The sequence below is a fragment of the Panulirus ornatus genome, chromosome 27, assembly GCF_036320965.1.
Source record: "Panulirus ornatus isolate Po-2019 chromosome 27, ASM3632096v1, whole genome shotgun sequence".
In the NCBI taxonomy this organism is placed as follows: Eukaryota; Metazoa; Arthropoda; class Malacostraca; order Decapoda; family Palinuridae; genus Panulirus; species Panulirus ornatus.
Window position 1 is genome coordinate 19,179,624 of NC_092250.1, and position 19,868 is coordinate 19,199,491.

A 19,868-nucleotide genomic window follows, 5' to 3' on the forward strand; every position below is an offset into this window, starting at 1 on the left:
ATAACCTCACGTACAGTTCCTCCTCACCAAGACCCTCTTGAGTAGTCAGCTCTGATTACCTGACGTCAGGAAACTGGATACCGCTAATTGGTCAGTGAACTCTCTCTCTCTCTCTCTCTCTCTCTCTCTCTCTCTCTCTCTCTCTCTCTCTCTCTCTCTCTCTCTCTCTCTCTCTCTCTCTCTCTAGTAGTAGTAGTAGTAACAGTTTGATAATCACTGCTTCGACTTTAACGATGTTATTATCAACATAAGTCTCATTTCATTACCCAAGTGTCGTACCATCCTGCTCTACGATCGTACCGCCGTGCTCAAGGGTCGCACCGTCGTCATCAAGGGTCGTACCGCCGTGCTCAAGGGTCGTACCGTCGTCATCAAGGGTCGTATTATCGTGCTCAAGTGTCGTACCGTCATCAAGGGTCGTACCGTCGTCATCAAGGGTCGTACCGTCGTGCTCAAGTGTCGTACCGTCGTCATCAAGGGTCGTACCGTCGTGCTCAAGTGTCGTACCGTCGTCATCAAGGGTCGTACCGTCGTGCTGGTCGTGTTGAATGGACCATTCATCTGGTACCAACAGTTACCAACACATTCTTCAGTATCTCGTATAATATTACTCTTGTTGGTGACTAGAAGTGAATGTTTACCATACATGTAACTTCATGTACAAATTTCGTTGTAAATATTAATTGTTTTGTGATGCTTTCAGCATTTTTATTAACCTTCGTCTTATTTTATTAACTATTTTAATATAATGGCCTACTATATATATATATATATATAAAGTACAAGTGTTTAAATGTCTCGCTTCGTAAAAGGTTAACTTAATCCCTAAACTTGACCTAAGCGAAGTACATGGGTATCCACTGCAGGTCCGTGTAACCTAGGTTGGCTTTGGGGTTAAGCATGGCTTTTTACATTCTTGTGTTGGCTAAATACCCTCGCTGAAGGTGGGCTTGACGGGAGGGAGGCCAGGTAATAGCCTCATCTGGTGGTAAATGTTCATTGGGTCATTTAGAACTTGCCCTTGCCCGTCATAACGGGTGTGTACTGCATTATCATGGATCTAGTGTTCATTTTTGCATGTCGGATTCTGTCTCTTATGTTGCTGAGGGCGTCTGTTATCTGTGATTGTCTGTAGTTCCTGCTTGTGTATCGTTTTACTCGCTGATCAGGGATGTCTGTGCTGTGCTGTGTGAATTGTGAGTTATCCTGGGTTATTTTAGGGATAGTAAGTGATGTAGTGTGTTGTTCAAAGTTGTTGCGTATGTAATTTTGCATGTGTGGGCATATACAACCGCACTAACTTTTATGTAAATATTCTTACCAGAAAGTTCGCCGAAGCAGTGAATTAAGATATATATATATATATATATATATATATATATATATATATATATATATATATATATATATATATATATATATATATTTAAAACCCAGAGTTCCGTTGATATATGACGTCATCGATGAGTATTGAGAGGGGTCGTTTCCGGAGTAAGGGTTGTAAGGTTGCAGGCCACGGGCTCAGTCCTCACTGCTTCACATGAACAATGGAATGACACACGTCGACATTTATAACGATGGAAAGAAATTAAACAACTGGCCAAATTTCAGCCAAGACAAGTGTTAGCGAAGCGGCTTATGATCTAAGATTACTATGGCTTCCATACCGAGAACGGATGGAAGAATTTGAGTTTTGGATTATTCAGGAAATATGACTAAAATTAGAGGAAAACACATGAAAACGGCGAAACTTTCCTAAAATCCTCACAGTTTGTCGAAAGTCAGATGAGCGGATAGTTGACGATGTCTGTATGTATGTAACTGGTGTCTATTTACATATTGAAATAAGTATTCATTCGAGTGCTGTCTTAAACTCCTACCAGTTTCTTTCTCTTGATAACTTTAGAACCCGTGTTATTTTACACATGTTTTATCGTCTTGATTTTAAAACGGGAACATGCGAAAATACTGTTTAGGAGACAAGCTGGGATTATTATTATTATTATTATTATTATTATTATTATTATTATTATTATTATTACTATTATGCATCCTCATTATGGGTCTCTGCAACTTCGAGGCCTCTTTGGAGCAAGTTTCTTGAGGATGTTGTAATCCTTTTTATTCATTAATGAAAGCAGTTTCATTTTCCCCATGGACTCATAGGATTATATATATATATATATATATATATATATATATATATATATATATATACATATATATATATTTTTTTTTTCTTTTATACTATTCGCCATTTCCCGCATTAGCGAGGTAGCGTTAAGAACAGAGGACTGGGACTTTGAGGGAATATCCTCACCTGGCCCCCTTATATATATATATATATATATATATATATATATATATATATATATATATATAATATATAATATATATTTTTTTTCTTGTAGTTAATGTAAACAAGTTGCATTACCGGATTAAAACTACTTTTGGTGGTGTGCGATTGGCCTTAGTGACCCACTTCTCATGGAAGTGTACTCTCTCAACATTACATATGCAGTGGTTCATGCGACATGACCTCATCAGAATATGAACGAGTACCCCTAAGTGACTGATGACTTAAGCTGTGTAGAAAATGGGAAGTGGTAAGAGGTAAAGGCAGCTTTGAAGTGGAAGATGGCTGTAGCAAGAATGTCTTGGATTTGTCTTTGTTAGAAATGAGTAAGGCCGTCGGAAGCAACAGTTAACCATATGAAGTTACAAGTTGTATTATAGATAACACCCACTACTCCCATAGTATTTGCACTTTCAGTTCTTTGTGAGAAAACTGAAAGTGTAGCGAGTTACAACGCCAGCAGTTTCGAGGTGCAATACTGCGTTTTACATCAGATTTATCTACTCTTCATGGCACAGTGTCTCTTTCCATCGGTGCTCCTTAGTAGTAACACAGCAAAATACTTCTTTTTAAACGGTTGTTATTTTATTTAAGTAATGTCATGTAATCCTTTGTATTAGGTGATTCATCATACATTGTAAACATAATAATGTTGCCAGTCTTTCATTTCAGTAAACGGTTAAGATCAATAGATTACAAGTTGTAACCCTGATTGCACTTGAGTGTAGATAAGCATTGTGTACTACTGTTTCAGAGGAAAGCAATAAATTGGTTTGGATATATTATGAAGTTAAGACTTAAATGGTGTAGTAGATTAAGTGTAGGTTAAGGTGAGGTTGATGGTGCGCGCGTCTCACTTGTTCTGATGTGGAGGGATTGTGGGAGTGACGTCACGCATTCCTTCTCCATTACGCCCAAAACCCCCCAAAGGTGTGGTCCAGCAGCCATATTGGATCCCGGACGCGTCGCCTTCCCCGATAATCCGAGGTATAGCAGGGCGTTTGTGGCTTATGAGAGGCTAGGGCCAAGCCAGAGTGGAGCACTGAAGTGCAGGAGGGTTTGGGTCGGACCGGGGACTATACGACAAGTGTGATAACGCTTCTAGTTGTGAGTGATGTGCCAGGCCTCGAAAAGTTGGTTTGAGCTGTTGCCACTGACCTGTTGGACTCGGGGATATTGTGAGTGGTGACCGAGTGAAGAGGCTGCCCCTAAAATTTGTCGGTGCAGGAAGGCTGATACTGCTGCGAGGTGACCGTTTAAGTGGTTTGAAAGGGAACTACGGTGAGGAAAGGCTCTTAAAGTGGGGTAAAGTATAGTGTTGGGCGGGGCGTTCCCCACAATCTCTCAAGATGCCGACCATAACGGCTGTCTAGTCTCTGATCCCGTCTCGCAAGTCCCCCCACCCCAACCTTATACCAGGCTTTCCCTGCTGATCTTCGTATGAAACATAAAAAAATACCCTTTATTATGATCACTGCCATTTTGGAATACCTAAAAGTTTTATTGTTCGGTGAAAATATTTTGAAAATTCGGATTTCTGCACTAGATAGTAAGATGATGAGACACGACAGTTAAGCCTTTTGTGCTGACCAGTGTAATATACGGCTGTCCAGCATGATTGACATTTTTGGGTTAGGGTTTTACAATTATAACAAGTTGTTACATGACCAGCAGATGGAGTGGTTGCAGCATTCAGAGTTTGTTTTATCGCAAAATTATGTTTGCAATTTTAACATTCCTCAGTGTCTAGTATAGTGAGTTATGAACGTAACAGATGCGCAAATAATTTTATTTTTTCATAGCACCGCCGACCTTAAGGTTGGGTTAGGTTTGGTGCAGGATAGCTGGGGCATTAAGCCTATGCTGGCTCATTTAGTGCCCTACTGTGTGACCAACGAGTCTGATCAATGGTTTGATAATTGGCATTAAAGTTATCCTTTTTAGGTGAAATTGCCGCCATGCACACTTTATTTCATTGTGTATGATGCAGGATCTTTGTATGTAGTTCTTTTAACCTTTCGTTGTCCCAGTGTCGAGCTCAGCAAAGTCATTCGGAATATGTAGTTCTAATCCATGTACAATCTTGTGTACTTCAGTCATGTCACATAATCGTAATCACGTCTCATGTCACAAGATTAGTCTTTTGTTGTCTTTCCCTGTGATTTTTTGCAAGTTCCTTTATCATTATCAGCCTCTTCTGCACATATTTTAGTTTCATGTGTTAACTTTTGATTTAATTACCGAATCTTGAATAACTTTCTGGTTAAAATGCTTCATGGCTCATCAGCATATTTAACTCATTCTGGTGTAACTGGCACCATATTCAAATGCTATGCTTTGTTTATTGGACTGGTAATGTGTCAGTTTAGGGACAGTGCAAAAATAACGTGGATTTTAAGGAAATTCATACCATTGGACACCTTGTGTCTAGTAGGATTAATTTAGACTTGCTGAATACAACCAAGATCTAACAGCAATGGACTACTGGGTCTTGATGAGGCTATTTTTGATAGTGAAAGAGAGCAGAAGCTAATGGATTAATGAGGTAGGAGTTGAAAGATTTTTAGAGAGAGAGATCTGTAAACTTACTGCGTTGCTGAGCAGTTGCAATTAATGTTGGTTTTGGAATTGAAGTGAAACATTTATCAAGTAGTTTGTTACACGTATCTGTGGTATTTCTTTCTGCTATTGTTACAACCTAGTAAGTCATTCCATATGCCGTATGATTTAGAGTAATATTTTTTGGAAAGTAGCAGGTTAGCTGTGTTGCGAACTAAGTTTAGATATTTAATGAATTTGCTTTACAGTGGTTTTTTTAGGTTATTTTGAGAACAGAAAAGAAGTAGATTACAAGTTGGTTTTTTGTATTATTTTGCATAGTTAAATGAGCTAGTGGTGATTTTGTCACTAAAGGAGATAATGGTGTGATTTATGAGTATTTGGGAAAATACGGGGTTGATTAATGTAAACAATGTGAAATACCAGTCAAAGATTATCAAAAACTTAGTAGTCTGTACCTAACGTCTCTTGTAGCAGAGATTTGATTCAATATTCAAATCAGGGTGGACTAGACACACCTATGTTTGAGCTTTGTGCTATCTTTAGATGAATGGTAGCGCAGGTGACAGATTGGGTGACTACATATACAGCCACCTAGCCAAGCTACTGTTCCTTGCAATACCTTTTAGCAGACCTAATAGTGTTGGTATGTCTTTGCTATAGATCTCGACAACTGTAGGAGGTTATGCGAGGTTTTCATACATTCTCAGTTTTTTAATATGTATGATTTAATTTTAAAGTATTGTTACTTTTACATTAAACAACCTTACAAGTTCCAGAATGTTTGCATTTCTCTGTAAGGGGGTTTCTGTTCATCTCGTGTGAAATGTGGATCATTTTTCAATCAGAACCTTAATGTTTTCTTATTGGAAAATTATCCACGTTTTGCTTTGCTGGCTTAAGACTTTATGTGATGTAGGGATGTTATTGCCTGTAACTGTCTTTGAATAAATTGTTACCTCGACAGCTCAATAACAGTACTGTAGAAGCTTCATACTTACCCTATAGTTCTAAAACATAAGTATTAGACATTGGTCAGGGAAATCGTGGAATAATCTTTGGGGCTTGCAATGATTGCATTGCATTATACATGACACGGATATGAACCAATGAAGCCATTTCTGGTTCTGCCTTGATGGAAAAGAGTGAACATATATGAATAGTTAGTTGGCAGATGATAATATCTTGGCATGTGAATATCTAGAATGAGCTCCTTTGGTAGTTTTCCCTTGTAGTTAATTAGTAGTGGAATGTTTAGCAGTGCAAAGTGCCTCCTGCTTACGAATGTAAAAGGATATCATATGAAAGAACCACAGCGGATGTGGTTATTTGCTCAAACTGAAGTGTAAAGCAATATATATGTTGGTAACACACTTTTGGAGTTCATTTATTTTGTACATTTTTAACGTTAGTGTTGTATTCTCAAGATTGGCCCACAATTATAACTTATGTTGGTGGTGTATTCTCAAGATTGGCCCACAATTATAACTTATGTTGGTGGTGTATTCTCAAGATTGGCCTACAATTATAACTTCTGTAATTGGAATGAGTTATTTCAATTGCACTAGTCTCAGGTTGTGTGGGCCTTTTAATTGTGTGTGCTTTTAGTGATACTGAAAAATATCAAGGAAGGGAACCATGCCAAATAGTTGGAAAGAGAGAACCCATTTTGCACTCATTTGGTATGAAGCTAAAGGAAACTGTCATCGATGGAACTAAATAAAGTAACTTATGGACCTGGGTCTTTCCATTCTCTTGTGTTAGTTGTTGTTATTATTTGAAAAATCTTTCAACATCATTTTATTTCCAGTATTTTAAGAGTACTTCTCTCTCTACAGAATTCATGGCGGCCATCCGGAAAAAATTAGTAATAGTAGGGGATGGTGCCTGTGGTAAGACATGCCTCCTCATAGTGTTCTCCAAGGACCAGTTCCCAGAGGTCTATGTGCCCACTGTGTTCGAAAATTATGTAGCTGACATTGAAGTTGATGGCAAACAGGTAAGCATTTAGATAACATGATTACACATACACAGACATATGTTCTTTTTCTTTCTTTTAAACTATTCGCCATTTCCCGCGTTAGCGAGGTAACGTTAAGAACAGAGGACTGGGCTTTTTTTGGAAAATCCTCACCTGGCCCCCTCTGTTCCTTCTTTTGGAAAAATTAAAAAAAAAAAAAAAAAAACGAGGGGGGAGGATTTCCAGCCCCCCGCTCCCTCCCCTTTTAGTCGCCTTCTACGACACGCAGGGAATACGTGGGAAGTATTCTTAATCCCCATCCCCAGGGATATACAGACATATATATATATATATATAATTTTTTTTTCTTTTTGTCGCTGTCTCCCGCATTTGCGAGGTAGCGCAAGGAAACAGACGAAAGAAATGGCCCAACCCATACACATGTATATAGATACACGTCCACACACGCAAATATACATACCTACACAGCTTTCCATGGTTTACCCCAGACGCTTCACATGCCCTGATTCAATCCACTGACAGCACGTCAACCCCGGTATACCACATCGATCCAATTCACTCTGTTCCTTGCCCTCCTTTCACCCTCCTGCATGTTCAGGCCCCGATCACACAAAATCTTTTTCACTCCATCTTTCCACCTCCAATTTGGTCTCCCACTTCTCCTCGTTCCCTCCACCTCCGACACATATATCCTCTTGGTCAATCTTTCCTCACTCATTCTCTCCATGTGCCCAAACCATTTCAAAACACCCTCTTCTGCTCTCTCAACCACGCTCTTTTTATTTCCACACATCTCTCTTACCCTTACATTACTTACTCGATCAGACCACCTCACACCACACATTGTCCTCAAACATCTCATTTCCAGCACATCCACCCTCCTGCGCACAACTCTATCCATAGCCCACGCCTCGCACCCATACAATATTGTTGGAACCACTATTCCTTCAAACATACCCATTTTTGCTTTCCGAGATAATGTTCTCGACTTCCACACATTCTTCAAGGCTCCCAGGATTTTCGACCCCTCCCACACCCTATGATCTACTTCCGCCTCCATGGTTCCATCCGCTGCCAGATCCACTCCCAGATATCTAAAACACTTTACTTCCTCCAGTTTTTCTCCATGTAAACTTATCTCCCAATTGACTTGACCCTCAACCCTACTGTACCTAATAACCTTGCTCTTATTCACACTTACTCTTAACTTACTTCTTTCACACACTTTACCAAACTCAGTCACCAGCTTCTGCAGTTTCTCACATGAATCAGCCACCAGCGCTGTATCATCAGCAAACAACAACTGACTCACTTCCCAAGCTCTCTCATCCCCAACAGACTTCATACTTGCCCCTCTTTCCAAAACTCTTCCATTCACCTCCCTAACAACCCCATCCATAAACAAATTAAACAATCATATATATATATAACAGAGAAGAGGGCCAGGTGAGGATATTCCCTCAAAGGCCCAGTCCTCTGTTCTTAACGCTACCTCGCTATCGCGGGAAATGGCGAATAGTATGAAAAATATATATATATATATATATATATATATATATATATATATATATATATATATACATACATATCCCTGGGGATAGGGGATTAAGAATACTTCCCACGTATTCCCTGCGTGTCGTAGAAGGCGACTAAAAGGGGAGGGAGCGGGGGGCTGGAAATCCTCCCCTCTCGTTTTTTTTTTTTTTAATTTTCCAAAAGAAGGAACAGAGGGGGCCAGGTGAGGATATTCCAAAAAAGGCCCAGTCCTCTGTTCTTAACGCTACCTCGCTAACGCGGGAAATGGCGAATAGTTTGAAAAAAAAAAAAAATATATATATATATATATATATATATATATATATATATATTGACTTTGCCATTTCCCGCGTTAGCGAGGTAGCGTTAAGAACAGAGGACTGGGCCTTTTTTGGAATATCCTCACCTGGCCCCTCTGTTCCTTCTTTTGGAAAATTAAAAAAAAAAAGAGAAGGGAGGATTTCAAGCCCCCCGCTCCCTCCCCTTTTAGTCGCCTTCTACGACACGCAGGGAATACGTGGGAAGTATTCTTAATCCCCTATCCCCAGGGATAATAGAGGATGTGTGGATCAGGTGTTTGCTTTGAAGAATGTATGTGAGAAATACTTAGAAAAGCAAATGGATTTGTATGTAGCATTTATGGATCTGGAGAAGGCATATGATAAAACGAGTTGATAGAGATGCTCTGTGGAAGGTATTAAGAATATATGGTGTGGGAGGCAAGTTGTTAGAAGCAGTGAAAAGTTTTTATTGAGGATGTAAGGCATGTGTACGTGTAGGAAGAGAGGAAAGTGATTGGTTCTCAGTGAATGTAGGTTTGCAGCAGGGGTGTGTGATGTCTCCATGGTTGTTTAGTTTGTTTATGGATGGGGTTGTTAGGGAGGTGAATGCAAGAGTTTTGGAAAGAGGGGCAAGTATGAAGTCTGTTGGGGATGAGAGAGCTTGGGAAGTGAGTCAGTTGTTGTTCGCTGATGACACAGCGCTGGTGGCTGATTCATGTGAGAAACTGCAGAAGCTGGTGACTGAGTTTGGTAAAGTGTGTGAAAGAAGAAAGCTAAGAGTAAATGTGAATAAGAGCAAGGTAATTAGGTACACTAGGGTTAAGGGTCAAGTGAATTGGGAGGTGAGTTTGAATGGAGAAAAACTGGAGGAAGTGAAGTGTTTTAGATATCTGGGAGTGGATCTGGCAGCGGACAGAACCATGGAAGCGGAAGTGGATCATAGGGTGGGGGAGGGGTCGAAAATCCTGGGAGCCTTGAAGAATGTGTGGAAGTCGAGAACATTATCTTGGAAAGCAAAAATGGGTATGTTTGAAGGAATAGTGGTTCCAACAATGTTGTATGGTTGCGAGGCGTGGACTATGGATAGAGTTGTGCGCAGGAGGATGGATGTGCTGGAAATGAGATGTTTGGGGACAATGTGTGGTGTGAGGTGGTGTGATCGAGTAAGTAACGTAAGGGTAAGAGAGAGGTGTGGAAATAAAAAGAGCGTGGTTGAGAGAGCAGAAGAGGGTGTTTTGAAATAGTTTGGTCACATGGAGAGAATGAGTGAGGAAAGATTGACCAAGAGGATATATGTGTCGGAGGTGGAGGGAACGAGGAGAAGAGGGAGACCAAATTGGAGGTGGAAAGATGGAGTGAAAAAGATTTTGTGTGATCGGGGCCTGAACATGCAGGAGGGTGAAAGGAGGGCAAGGAATAGAGTGAATTGGAGCGATGTGGTATACCGGGGTTGACGTGCTGTCAGTGGATTGAATCAAGGCATGTGAAGCGTCTGGGGTAAACCATGGAAAGCTGTGTAGGTATGTATATTTGCGTGTGTGGACGTATGTATATACATGTGTAAGGGGGTGGGTTGGGCCATTTCTTTCGTCTGTTTCCTTGCGCTACCTCGCAAACGCGGGAGACCGACAAAGCAAAAAAATATATATATATATATATATATATACATATTCATACTTTCTTGCCTTCATCCATTCCTGGCATTACCCTGCCCCACAGGAAAGAGCATTGCTACCCCCTGCTTCAGAGAGAGAGTGCCAGAAAAGAGAGTCAAAAAGTCCACATTCATTCACACTCAGTCTCTAGCTGTAATGTGCAGTGCACCAAAACCACAGCTCCCCTATCCACATCCAGGCCCCACAGACCTTTCCTTGGTTTACCCTAGAAGTTTCGCATACCCTGGTTCAGTCCATTGACAGCATGTTAACCCTGGTATACCACATCGTTCTAATTCACTCTGTTCCTTGCATGCCTCTCACCCTCCTGTATGTATGTTCAGGCCCTGATTGCTCAAAATCTTTTTCACTCCATCCTTTCACCTCAGAATTAGTCTCCCGCTTCTTGTTCCCTCAACCTCTGACACATATATCCTCTTTGTCAATCTTTCCTCACTCATTCTCTCCCTATGTCCATGACTGGAGCCTTTAACAAAAAAAAAATTATCCTGTGATTGTGAGATCATCTTAATATGAGAGGATTTTCAGACTGGTAAGTATGGGTTGATGGGTGGTGTACTTTTCACAAATACAGTAGATGATTCCAGTAAATTTGCTTTCTAATGGACTTCAATGTATCAGAATTTTTGGCTTCTAACAGACTCATCACACCCTGCTGGACTAAGTTTGGGATCTATTGGACATTTCCTTAAAAATCTTTTACATTGCAAATTTAGTTAGATAAAAGGACTAAGTTTGGGTTATAATGGAATGGTAAGGAGAGAGTGACACTTTTGTGTATCACCTTGCTTTATGTTCTACTAATGTATCAAGTTCACTTAACTTGTATACATCAAGTACTGTGATTTACTAAATGGTGCATTTTCTTTATTTACATATCCATGTATAGATTGATTAGAAATTTCAAGGTTAAAGAAGACTTACCTCCAGTCTGCACAAAGTGCCCACTTGGTCATCTCAGACAAACATAGTGCCTGTGGTATCATGCAATGGCAGTGTATTTTATGGTACAAAAGTTCATCTATTTATATTGAATCATGACAGATAAGAAAGATTACTTAAAAGCTGAAAATTGTAGTGCATTATGAGCATAGGGAGAGTTGCTTAAAACAACTTGGGTATGCCTCATATCTGACGAGGAGATTCAGATGACCCTAGAGCTATTTTCTTATGGTTAGAGTAGTCTTTACTACAACCCTAACACCTCAGCCTTAAGGGGATAAGGTAGGTTTTCATTTTTTTTTTTTAAACTATTCGCCATTTCCCGCATTAGCGAGGTAGCGCTAAGAACAGAGGACTGGGCCTTTTTTGGAATATCCTCACCTGGCCCCCCTCTGTTCCTTCTTTTGGAAAATTTAAAAAAAAAAAAACGAGAGGGGACTAGTTCATTTATTATTGCTCCATGGTAAAATTTTAAGAATCTGCCAGAATTAGGCTTCTGGTGGACTACCATCAATCCCAGTTTGTATAATAGAATGGGGATTTACTTTACATACACATAAACACTGCTTGCCCTTGAAACCTGTGCTTGTGTAGTAGCATTAGGAGCACATAATTGAATCCTTGAAAGTTTGCTAGGTTTGTCATGTTCCTGCTTATAGAAGGCAAAAATACAGGAGAGGATTTCCAGTCCCCAACTTTTGTTCCTCTTGGTTGCCTTCCTCAGACAGTAGTAGATATTTAGATTGTATTATTTCTTCCTTGTCCCAGTGGGTTTAATGAATGGCTTTTTTTTTTTAAATATTTTTGTAGCTTTTTCTTATTTTTTTGGTTTTGCCATGGCCACCCCCTTGAGGGAATTTTTTAATGTAACAGACATCAGAGATATAAATAGATAGTATTTGTTATACATTGCCCTCGAGCAAAGAGGAGGTTGTACTTACTGCATCTCAAACTTCCACTCATAAAGAAAAGCAGAGTTCTTCACATGAATATGCCTTCACCCTGCATAGTAAGAAATTAAATTTTTGAGTTTTTTTCTTGTACTTGTGTTGATTTATAATGAAACCCTGATCTGACAGATGAATTGGGAGGGGGGTGGGTATATGTTGGAAGCCAAATCCCATTAGGTCCCAGATTTTTCCTTAGGGCATGAAATTCACAAATTATCATATGAGCCATAAACTTGGTTTAACAGCATCGTGGTCTGCATAAGGGCATGAAATTCACCAATTATCATGTGAGCCATAAACTTGGTCTAACAGCATCGTGGTCTGCATAAGCCATTTTGAAATTCACAGCCTGAATTCTTAACCTCTATACTCATCAAGTGTCCTTGTTTTGGCTTGGGTTACAGGTAGAAGTAATATGAACCCTCAGTTTGGACACTAAAAAAGAAAAATTTACAAATGAGGGTTGATGAAACCTATGCAGCTGCATATCATCAGGCTGCTGCTCATTGTAAGAAAAGATGGGAGTTGGGTGAAATTCTGCTTGATAAGCAATTGCCCTATTTAAAACTCTATCATCAGTGATAGAAGGCAATCCTTGATATGCAGATGCAATGTTGGGAGAAGCTGCTTTGTGATGAATATTGTTTGTACGTCAGTTGCTTTTGAATTGTAATTTGGACTTCAGGAAATACAAGATTTTTAAGGGCTGTTCTAGATATAGTATCATAAACAGGGAGATATTTTATATTACTTTATATCACAGCCATATCTTTATAAAGAATCTTTAAGAAATTACAGGCAACAAAATACACTTGCATTTGATAATCAATAATAAAACATAAACTACTTGCAAGTTATTACAATATACCGCAGAATACAAATGTTCATGAAAACACTCCTTAAATAATACTTGTTCTGTTCCTTTGTCATTAGCTTGATCCATTGTGGTGTTTCCTACGTTCCCTCCGATGTCATTCTGATTCATATTATTCTGTTGTATTACCTGTTTCTGGAAGAGCATGCTTCATTGCTATCTTTCTGTATCTTTGAGACCTTCCTTTGGGAACTCCCTCAAGGGGGTGGCTACAGCACACTGTTTTCAGGGGCTTTTACCTTCTGTTTCTTCTGACTACCTATAATGTTCCTACCTACTACTACTACTACTACTACTACCAGATGCTTCTATCTGATGTTTCTTCTGACTACCTCTTGATAATGTTCCAACCTACTACGTACATGTAATATTCCTACCAACTACTAATGTCTATTGCTCCTACCATTTGGCAAAAGGCTAGGCCAGTGCACAGTGGTTAATGCAGGAAATTCTAGAGTTATAAAATGAGTTGCGTATAGTGTCAGGTGTTATGTATGACATTGAGAGGTTGTATGTTTGTGGACTGTGCCAGCAGTCCATGTGTGGATGAGACAAAGAGAAGACAACTACATGGGTCAGAGGAGAGCAACTTGACTGAATTGCTGGCTCATATCAGCTGTTTCTGGCAAGCCCTGATACCCAGGCAGATAGTACTAAGTAATATACCTCCTGGTTGGTGCATTCCCACTAACTGTTACCTACTTCTTTGTTATAACAGATTTCAACCAACTTTTTTTTCCCCGCCATTTCCCATGTTAGCAAGGTAGTGTCAAGATCAGAGGACTGAGCTTGAGAGGGAATCATCACTTGGCCATCTTCTGTTATTTCTTATTACAAGTGTTTAGAAATAATGTCTTCATATTCTATGTTCTTAAAGTCCTGTTAACATCATAAAAAGATCTCTGAAACTATACACATACAATTCTGACCCAAGTAATATATTATGATATATAAACATGACTTTCTCGAGATGTACCTTGTTGTGGTTACATCTCATAAGGTATAACTTAAGCCTTTTGAAATTAGGGTTCTGCCAGATTCAGTGCTGCATCTAATTTCCCCACCAATACAAAAAAATGATCAGTAACTTGATAATCGAATAAAGCCAGTTATAATATTAGCTTTCACACTGGCAAGAAAATGTTGAATGTTTTTGTGATGGACTGGTCTAGACTGGCACTTATCCTCCAGTTGGATTCCAACAATATACTGCCATATCTGGTGGGCAGATGCCAGGCTTTTGAGCCTTTTCGTTTTTAAAGTATTAATTGCCTAAACTCCAGTACTGGTGTTAAGGTTGTAAAGTATGTTTGCAAGTTTTCATGATAGTGAGGTAGTATGTGGTTTATAAGGGTGTAAACACATGAATGTTTGGAAGTGTGGAGCAGCATTTTTTGCTTAGAGTAAAGACTAGTTGGAAGATTGACTTGTATGGGTATGGATGGGTTCTGCAGCAAGCAGTGTTCCTGTATTAAGATTATTTTAGATATGAGATGCGGTGGGAAGGGAAGCTACTAATTAAAAAAAATACATGCAGATATGCTAGTAAATGACATAACCATTTTGATTCATATGCTTCATAGAGGTTTCCAAAAGTTAACAATTAGAAATGTGATTCCATAGTAATTCTAGTAGTATCTGCTGCTCAGATTGCTTTGGTTGGGTATGTATACATACCATATTGTGTTGGATGTTGTGGCATGCACACAAGCTGTTATGTATCCGATTTGCATCTTTGAATTTGTATACCTGACACTATATCACCTAAGACCATCCCATCTTTCAGGAAAAAAAAAATAGATAAATATATGTGAAATTGTACTTTTACAGGTGGAGTTAGCATTATGGGACACAGCAGGTCAAGAGGATTATGACAGACTGCGGCCCCTCTCTTATCCTGACACAGATGTTATACTTATGTGCTTTTCTATCGACTCTCCAGACTCCTTAGAAAACATCCCAGAAAAGTGGACACCAGAAGTCAAACATTTTTGTCCAAATGTTCCAATTATTCTAGTAGGAAACAAAAAGGTATGTGGTACTACTTTTTCATCTTAAAATGAACCAAGTGATAGTTTCATGATTTAGCATTAGGGTAGTAGATTTTGTCTGCACCATAGAAGTTTGTGTTTTGAATTGGGCAAAGTGAAATGAGAAATGCCCACCTCATGTACTGACTTATTTAAATTAGGTTTCTAAGTTTTACTTGTTAGTGTGGGAAAATTCTACATTTTAAATGAGAAATGGACAGTTTAGATAATGTAGAAGTAGTGGATGTCTTTTACATAGATATTCTTACGAGTTGTGAAACTGAGAATGTGTTTAGTTCAGTATGTCAAAAGTTTTTGCTGAGAATCATATTCTTAAAAATGCTGATTTTATAGCATGGAAGGGAGTAGTGCTGAATTAGTTATTGAAAAAAACAAATGCAATGGGTTATAGATTGAGCATAGATGCAAGAGTAAGTGTTGTTGAATTGCAGTGTAGCATGGATGCAGTTTAGCTGTGTTTAGCACTTATTCTGCATAAAAGGCCATGTTACCGATTCGTGATATTGGATGTTGACATTTAGCAGTTTCATGAAGTATGGCACTGTAATGTCAGTTGTAATGTGTTAATATTTATGTCGAGGCAGTGGGAAAAATTCTCATTGTTTGTGGTATTGTGGGTAATTGATAATGCTTTGGTGTTAGAGACAAGCCATGATTACCATTGTTTTCATGTATATGATTTATTTCATTGGAGGAATAATTTTATAGTGAATTGCATCTTCAGGCTTTTTTTTTATATTATTCCCAAATATAATTCATTGGAATTTATAGTGACTGCTAAAATCTCTTCAAAGGCAGTTGATTTCAGAGGTACCGTTTGAGATGGCACTTGAAGTGTAGTAGTCATGTATCATTTTATCTATCATCAGTAATCCATTCCCAGTTCTATCCAGTGGATTAGGTACAGCTTTGAAAATTCATTTGCTCACAGCCTGTAGTTAAAAGGCTGTGTACACATTTAAATTATTTTTTTACATTTTGCTTTATGTTGAATTTTCATGATACCAACATCTCCATTTCATACCATTGAATAACTAGTCTGTTACTTTAGTTTCCTCTTTGAGTGCAAGTTTTTTGAAGTGGAATTTTATATTTTTTAATTTGCTTTAGGATCTACGAAATGATGCTACAACCATTAAGGAGCTTCAGAAGATGAAGCAAGAACCAGTGAAGCCTGAGGAGGGTCGTAATATGGCAGAGAAGATAAATGCTTTTGCCTATTTGGAGTGCTCAGCCAAGACCAAGGAAGGTGTTCGGGAGGTATTTGAAACTGCTACTAAGGCCGCACTCTCTGTCAGGATTAAGAAGAAGACTAAGTGCACCCTTTTGTAAAGGTTAGTAAGGTGCCTTGCAGTTTACTACATTTGTAATAGATTTTCTTTACATTTTGTGTACTAAAAAATATGATAGCTCGTGCAGAACCTCCACTTCAAGGTATCTAATGAATTATGTTTGTGTTTTAATGGGGATGGGGTATTATTTGAAAATGGACTGAGGGGTGGTTGTGGCATGATAATTAACCATGGAGAAAAGAACATGGTCCAGTAAGTGTGAGCAGATGATGCTCTTGGCTAATCAGAGGAAGGGTTGAACTGAATGGTTTGTTTTTTGATGTAAGAGGAGGATGCTGAATGTGAATGCAAATAAAAGTACGACAGACTAGTTTTTGGAAATTATGAAATCGGAGTATAAGAACAGTTTGCTTAGTGATAACTTGGAAATTGTAGATAACGATGTATTTGGGAGTGTAGTTCATTAAGAATGGTAAAAAAAATCTGTTCATGCAGGGGAAAAAACTTGGAATTGTACCAAAATATATTGGGGAAAAGAAAAGATATGTGTGCAAGAGGCTTGAAAAAACAAGTGCTTGTTATATGGATACAATACCAATGCTAATATAGATCATTATACTTCAAGAAGTAAAAAGAAGGATTAGGTATTGAAATTAGTAAACTGTAGTTGTAATTTTTTTTTTTTCCCCTAATTACCTTCCATCTTAGTGAGGCAGCATCAAGAACAAACAAACAGCAGCCTTATTTGCTCTCATCCACTTTGTACCAGAAAAAGGTTGAAATTTCAGTAAGACGGATATGAGTATCAGTTACATAGAACGACACATTGATGAGCATCTTTTTGGATGGAGTAGTCATGTAAAACATATGGCAACTTTTAGGTTGGTTAGGAAATATATAGGAGTGCAGATGAGTGTACAGAAGTAGTTGACTAGAACTAGGGTTATTTCAAGATAACATCCCAGAGAAAAGATTGGGGATTGGAGGTGGTGTGACTGGAGAAATGTATCTGTTGTGATGAATCAACTCCTCACAGATTAAATAGGAAGCTCTTTTATACATTAGTGTGGAAGTGGTTTACTCTTGACACATTGGCCCACTTTATAGGAATAGACTTATTGATGGTAGAAATTCTCATTAGCACTGATGATTTTCATATCTTTACAGAGTATTAGTAATGAGATGAGGAAGGAATGTACAACGCAGTCTGCCAGAGTGCTACCTGGAGGCCAATAATTGTACTGGCTCCCCTCGCCTCGCCTTCCTTTGTAGTGCCTCGGTCTTTTTCCAGGAATTCAGTGTGACCAAAGGCAGTGTTTGCTGTTTCTTTGTTGGCCCTACATCATCATGCCAAGTTAATGACAGCTTAATATTTTCCATGATAACTTGGAAAATGGAAATGTCTTAAGGTTTATAAAGTTAAGTTTCTGCTTATAGAACAAGGAAAATGCCTTAGAAAGTGAATACTAGTAATATATGAAGTGATATTTCAACGGTATGTGGAAATGAGGCCACCATTTACCTGTGTTACTCAGGAAGGGAGTAGGTTGAGGAGAGGGTGTTTCAGTTCAGGCAAGAGGGAGCAGTGAAATCAAGATGCTGGAATTGGCTTGATGTAGTGTTTACAAATTGAAGAGGAAGGTATTATCTTAAGTACATAAAAATGGGTACCATTATTGTTTACATTCAGCAGGGGATGCTTTATCAAACCTTCATTAGCTCAAAGGTGAATACTGAGAAAGTCTCATGTTGGTGAGCAGTCAGTGATATTGTGGCAGTAGAATATAGTTGGGAACTAGAATTGTGGCTTATTTTTGTGCCACTTTATTTAAATGCTCTTGCTAAGAGGATTTGAGATAAGGGTTGTAAGCCAGGAAGTTCATTACCTATTGTAATGATAGATATTGCACATGCCTGATGTAATATCTATTCATTTAGATTAAAGCTTTTGTATAATGAATTTAGGCTCTGGTCTAGGACATGGGGCCAGTTAATCTAGACTGCGTTGGACTAGTAAAGTTTATCATGGTGTCCCAATGATAATACTTTTCACAATTGTATAATTATTTGTTAATGCTATAAAGTTGTTCTTGTACTCCTTTGTTCTAGTAAGTCACGTTTTCTTTACAGTAGTCAAAAGATATTGAAATCATGCTTTTATTTACTTCAGTACTTTGCTTTTTTCATTTTCTTTCCCAGCTGCATTACTGATGTATGGTGACTGCAGTACGACCAATGCCAAGTGAATATTATTTTGTATATGGTTCATTTGGTAACCTGGACAGTGGCTCTACTTATAAGTCATGCTTGATCAATGTCTTTATAAGTGTGCAACTTATCTGCCAAGAAGTAAACAAAAATACCATTTGCCACATGTAGTTAGATTTTCTACTTGGAAATTTATTTTGAATTATACAAACTGCTGTCTCTTTTAATATCTTCCAATAAATTATGTTAGCAATTGTCTTCATAGAGGATTAAATCACTCCCAAGTCATAATTTAATGTTTCATATTCTGAGTGTGATTTTTTATATTGATTCGTATGTAAGTACGTACTGTTGCTTGAACCGAGTTTCTTTGGAACTTGGAGCTTGAAAGTATGTACCAGCTCTAAAAGGAACTTTGCTTGGTAGGGCATCTCCAGGCTACTGAGAATATTGGAGTGCTTCATGTGTACCCCACATTGTTGATGGTTTTATGAAATGAGCACCGTTGCTTAGTGTATTTAAGGAGCCTGTATTCATAGAGTGCTTCTTGCAAGTTTCATAGTTGAGAAAAAAATTTATTTCCAGCTCAGTGGCTTGTAGAGCCTGCACCTTATATTGCTGAATTGCTTTTTATGTGTATTTGATGCTAACAGTAACATTATGAAAAGGACTATATAAGGTTAATAATGAATAGCTCTTACATCAACAGTGTACATCATGTTCAGTTTACCCTTTTGTAATAAATATGTATCCTTTTACTGAAAGCGTTTTTCTTTGCCCAGTAATTTGGCTTTCAATTTGTAAGGCAAGGTGGTAGAAATGTAGTTACAAATTGTGTCATCCATCCCCATGGGGAACTGACTGTTCCTGGCTTTTGCTGTGTGTGTGTGTGTGATTCGTTCACCGTTTCCAGAAAAGAGGTCTGAGCCAGGCTTACATTGAGGGACATTATAAATACTTTAGCCATTCAATATGTGGTGTGGGTAAACCATATTCTTGTTTCCCTGTTACTTTATCCAAAGGTAAGTTGCTTAATATGTACGTAGAAGTTACAGAGGAATGAGTCTAGATTTTATGGATCTGGAGAAGGCATACAAAAATTGAGTGGAATGCTTTACGGGATGTGTTAAAGACATTTGGGTTAGGGGAACAACTCTTGGAT

At 38.5% G+C, this 19,868-nt stretch overlaps 1 protein-coding gene across 10 annotated transcripts in view; it reads left to right on the forward strand.

Moving 5' to 3' along the window:
- The window catches only part of Rho1 (ras-like GTP-binding protein Rho1), a 61,314-nt gene extending 41,850 nt beyond the window's left edge, over positions 1 to 19,464 (forward strand). For 7 of the 10 annotated variants that reach the window (XM_071678324.1, XM_071678318.1, XM_071678320.1 and 4 more), the window contains 4 exons: positions 6,754 to 6,914; positions 14,986 to 15,186; positions 16,317 to 16,540; positions 17,666 to 19,464. In XM_071678324.1, the coding sequence (XP_071534425.1) occupies positions 6,759 to 6,914; positions 14,986 to 15,186; positions 16,317 to 16,538 (579 nt within the window). In that variant the 5' untranslated portion in view covers positions 6,754 to 6,758 and the 3' untranslated portion in view covers positions 16,539 to 16,540; positions 17,666 to 19,464. The other 3 variants (XM_071678323.1, XM_071678325.1, XM_071678326.1) reach the window with 3 other exon arrangements.
- Positions 19,465 to 19,868: the final 404 nt, after the last annotated feature.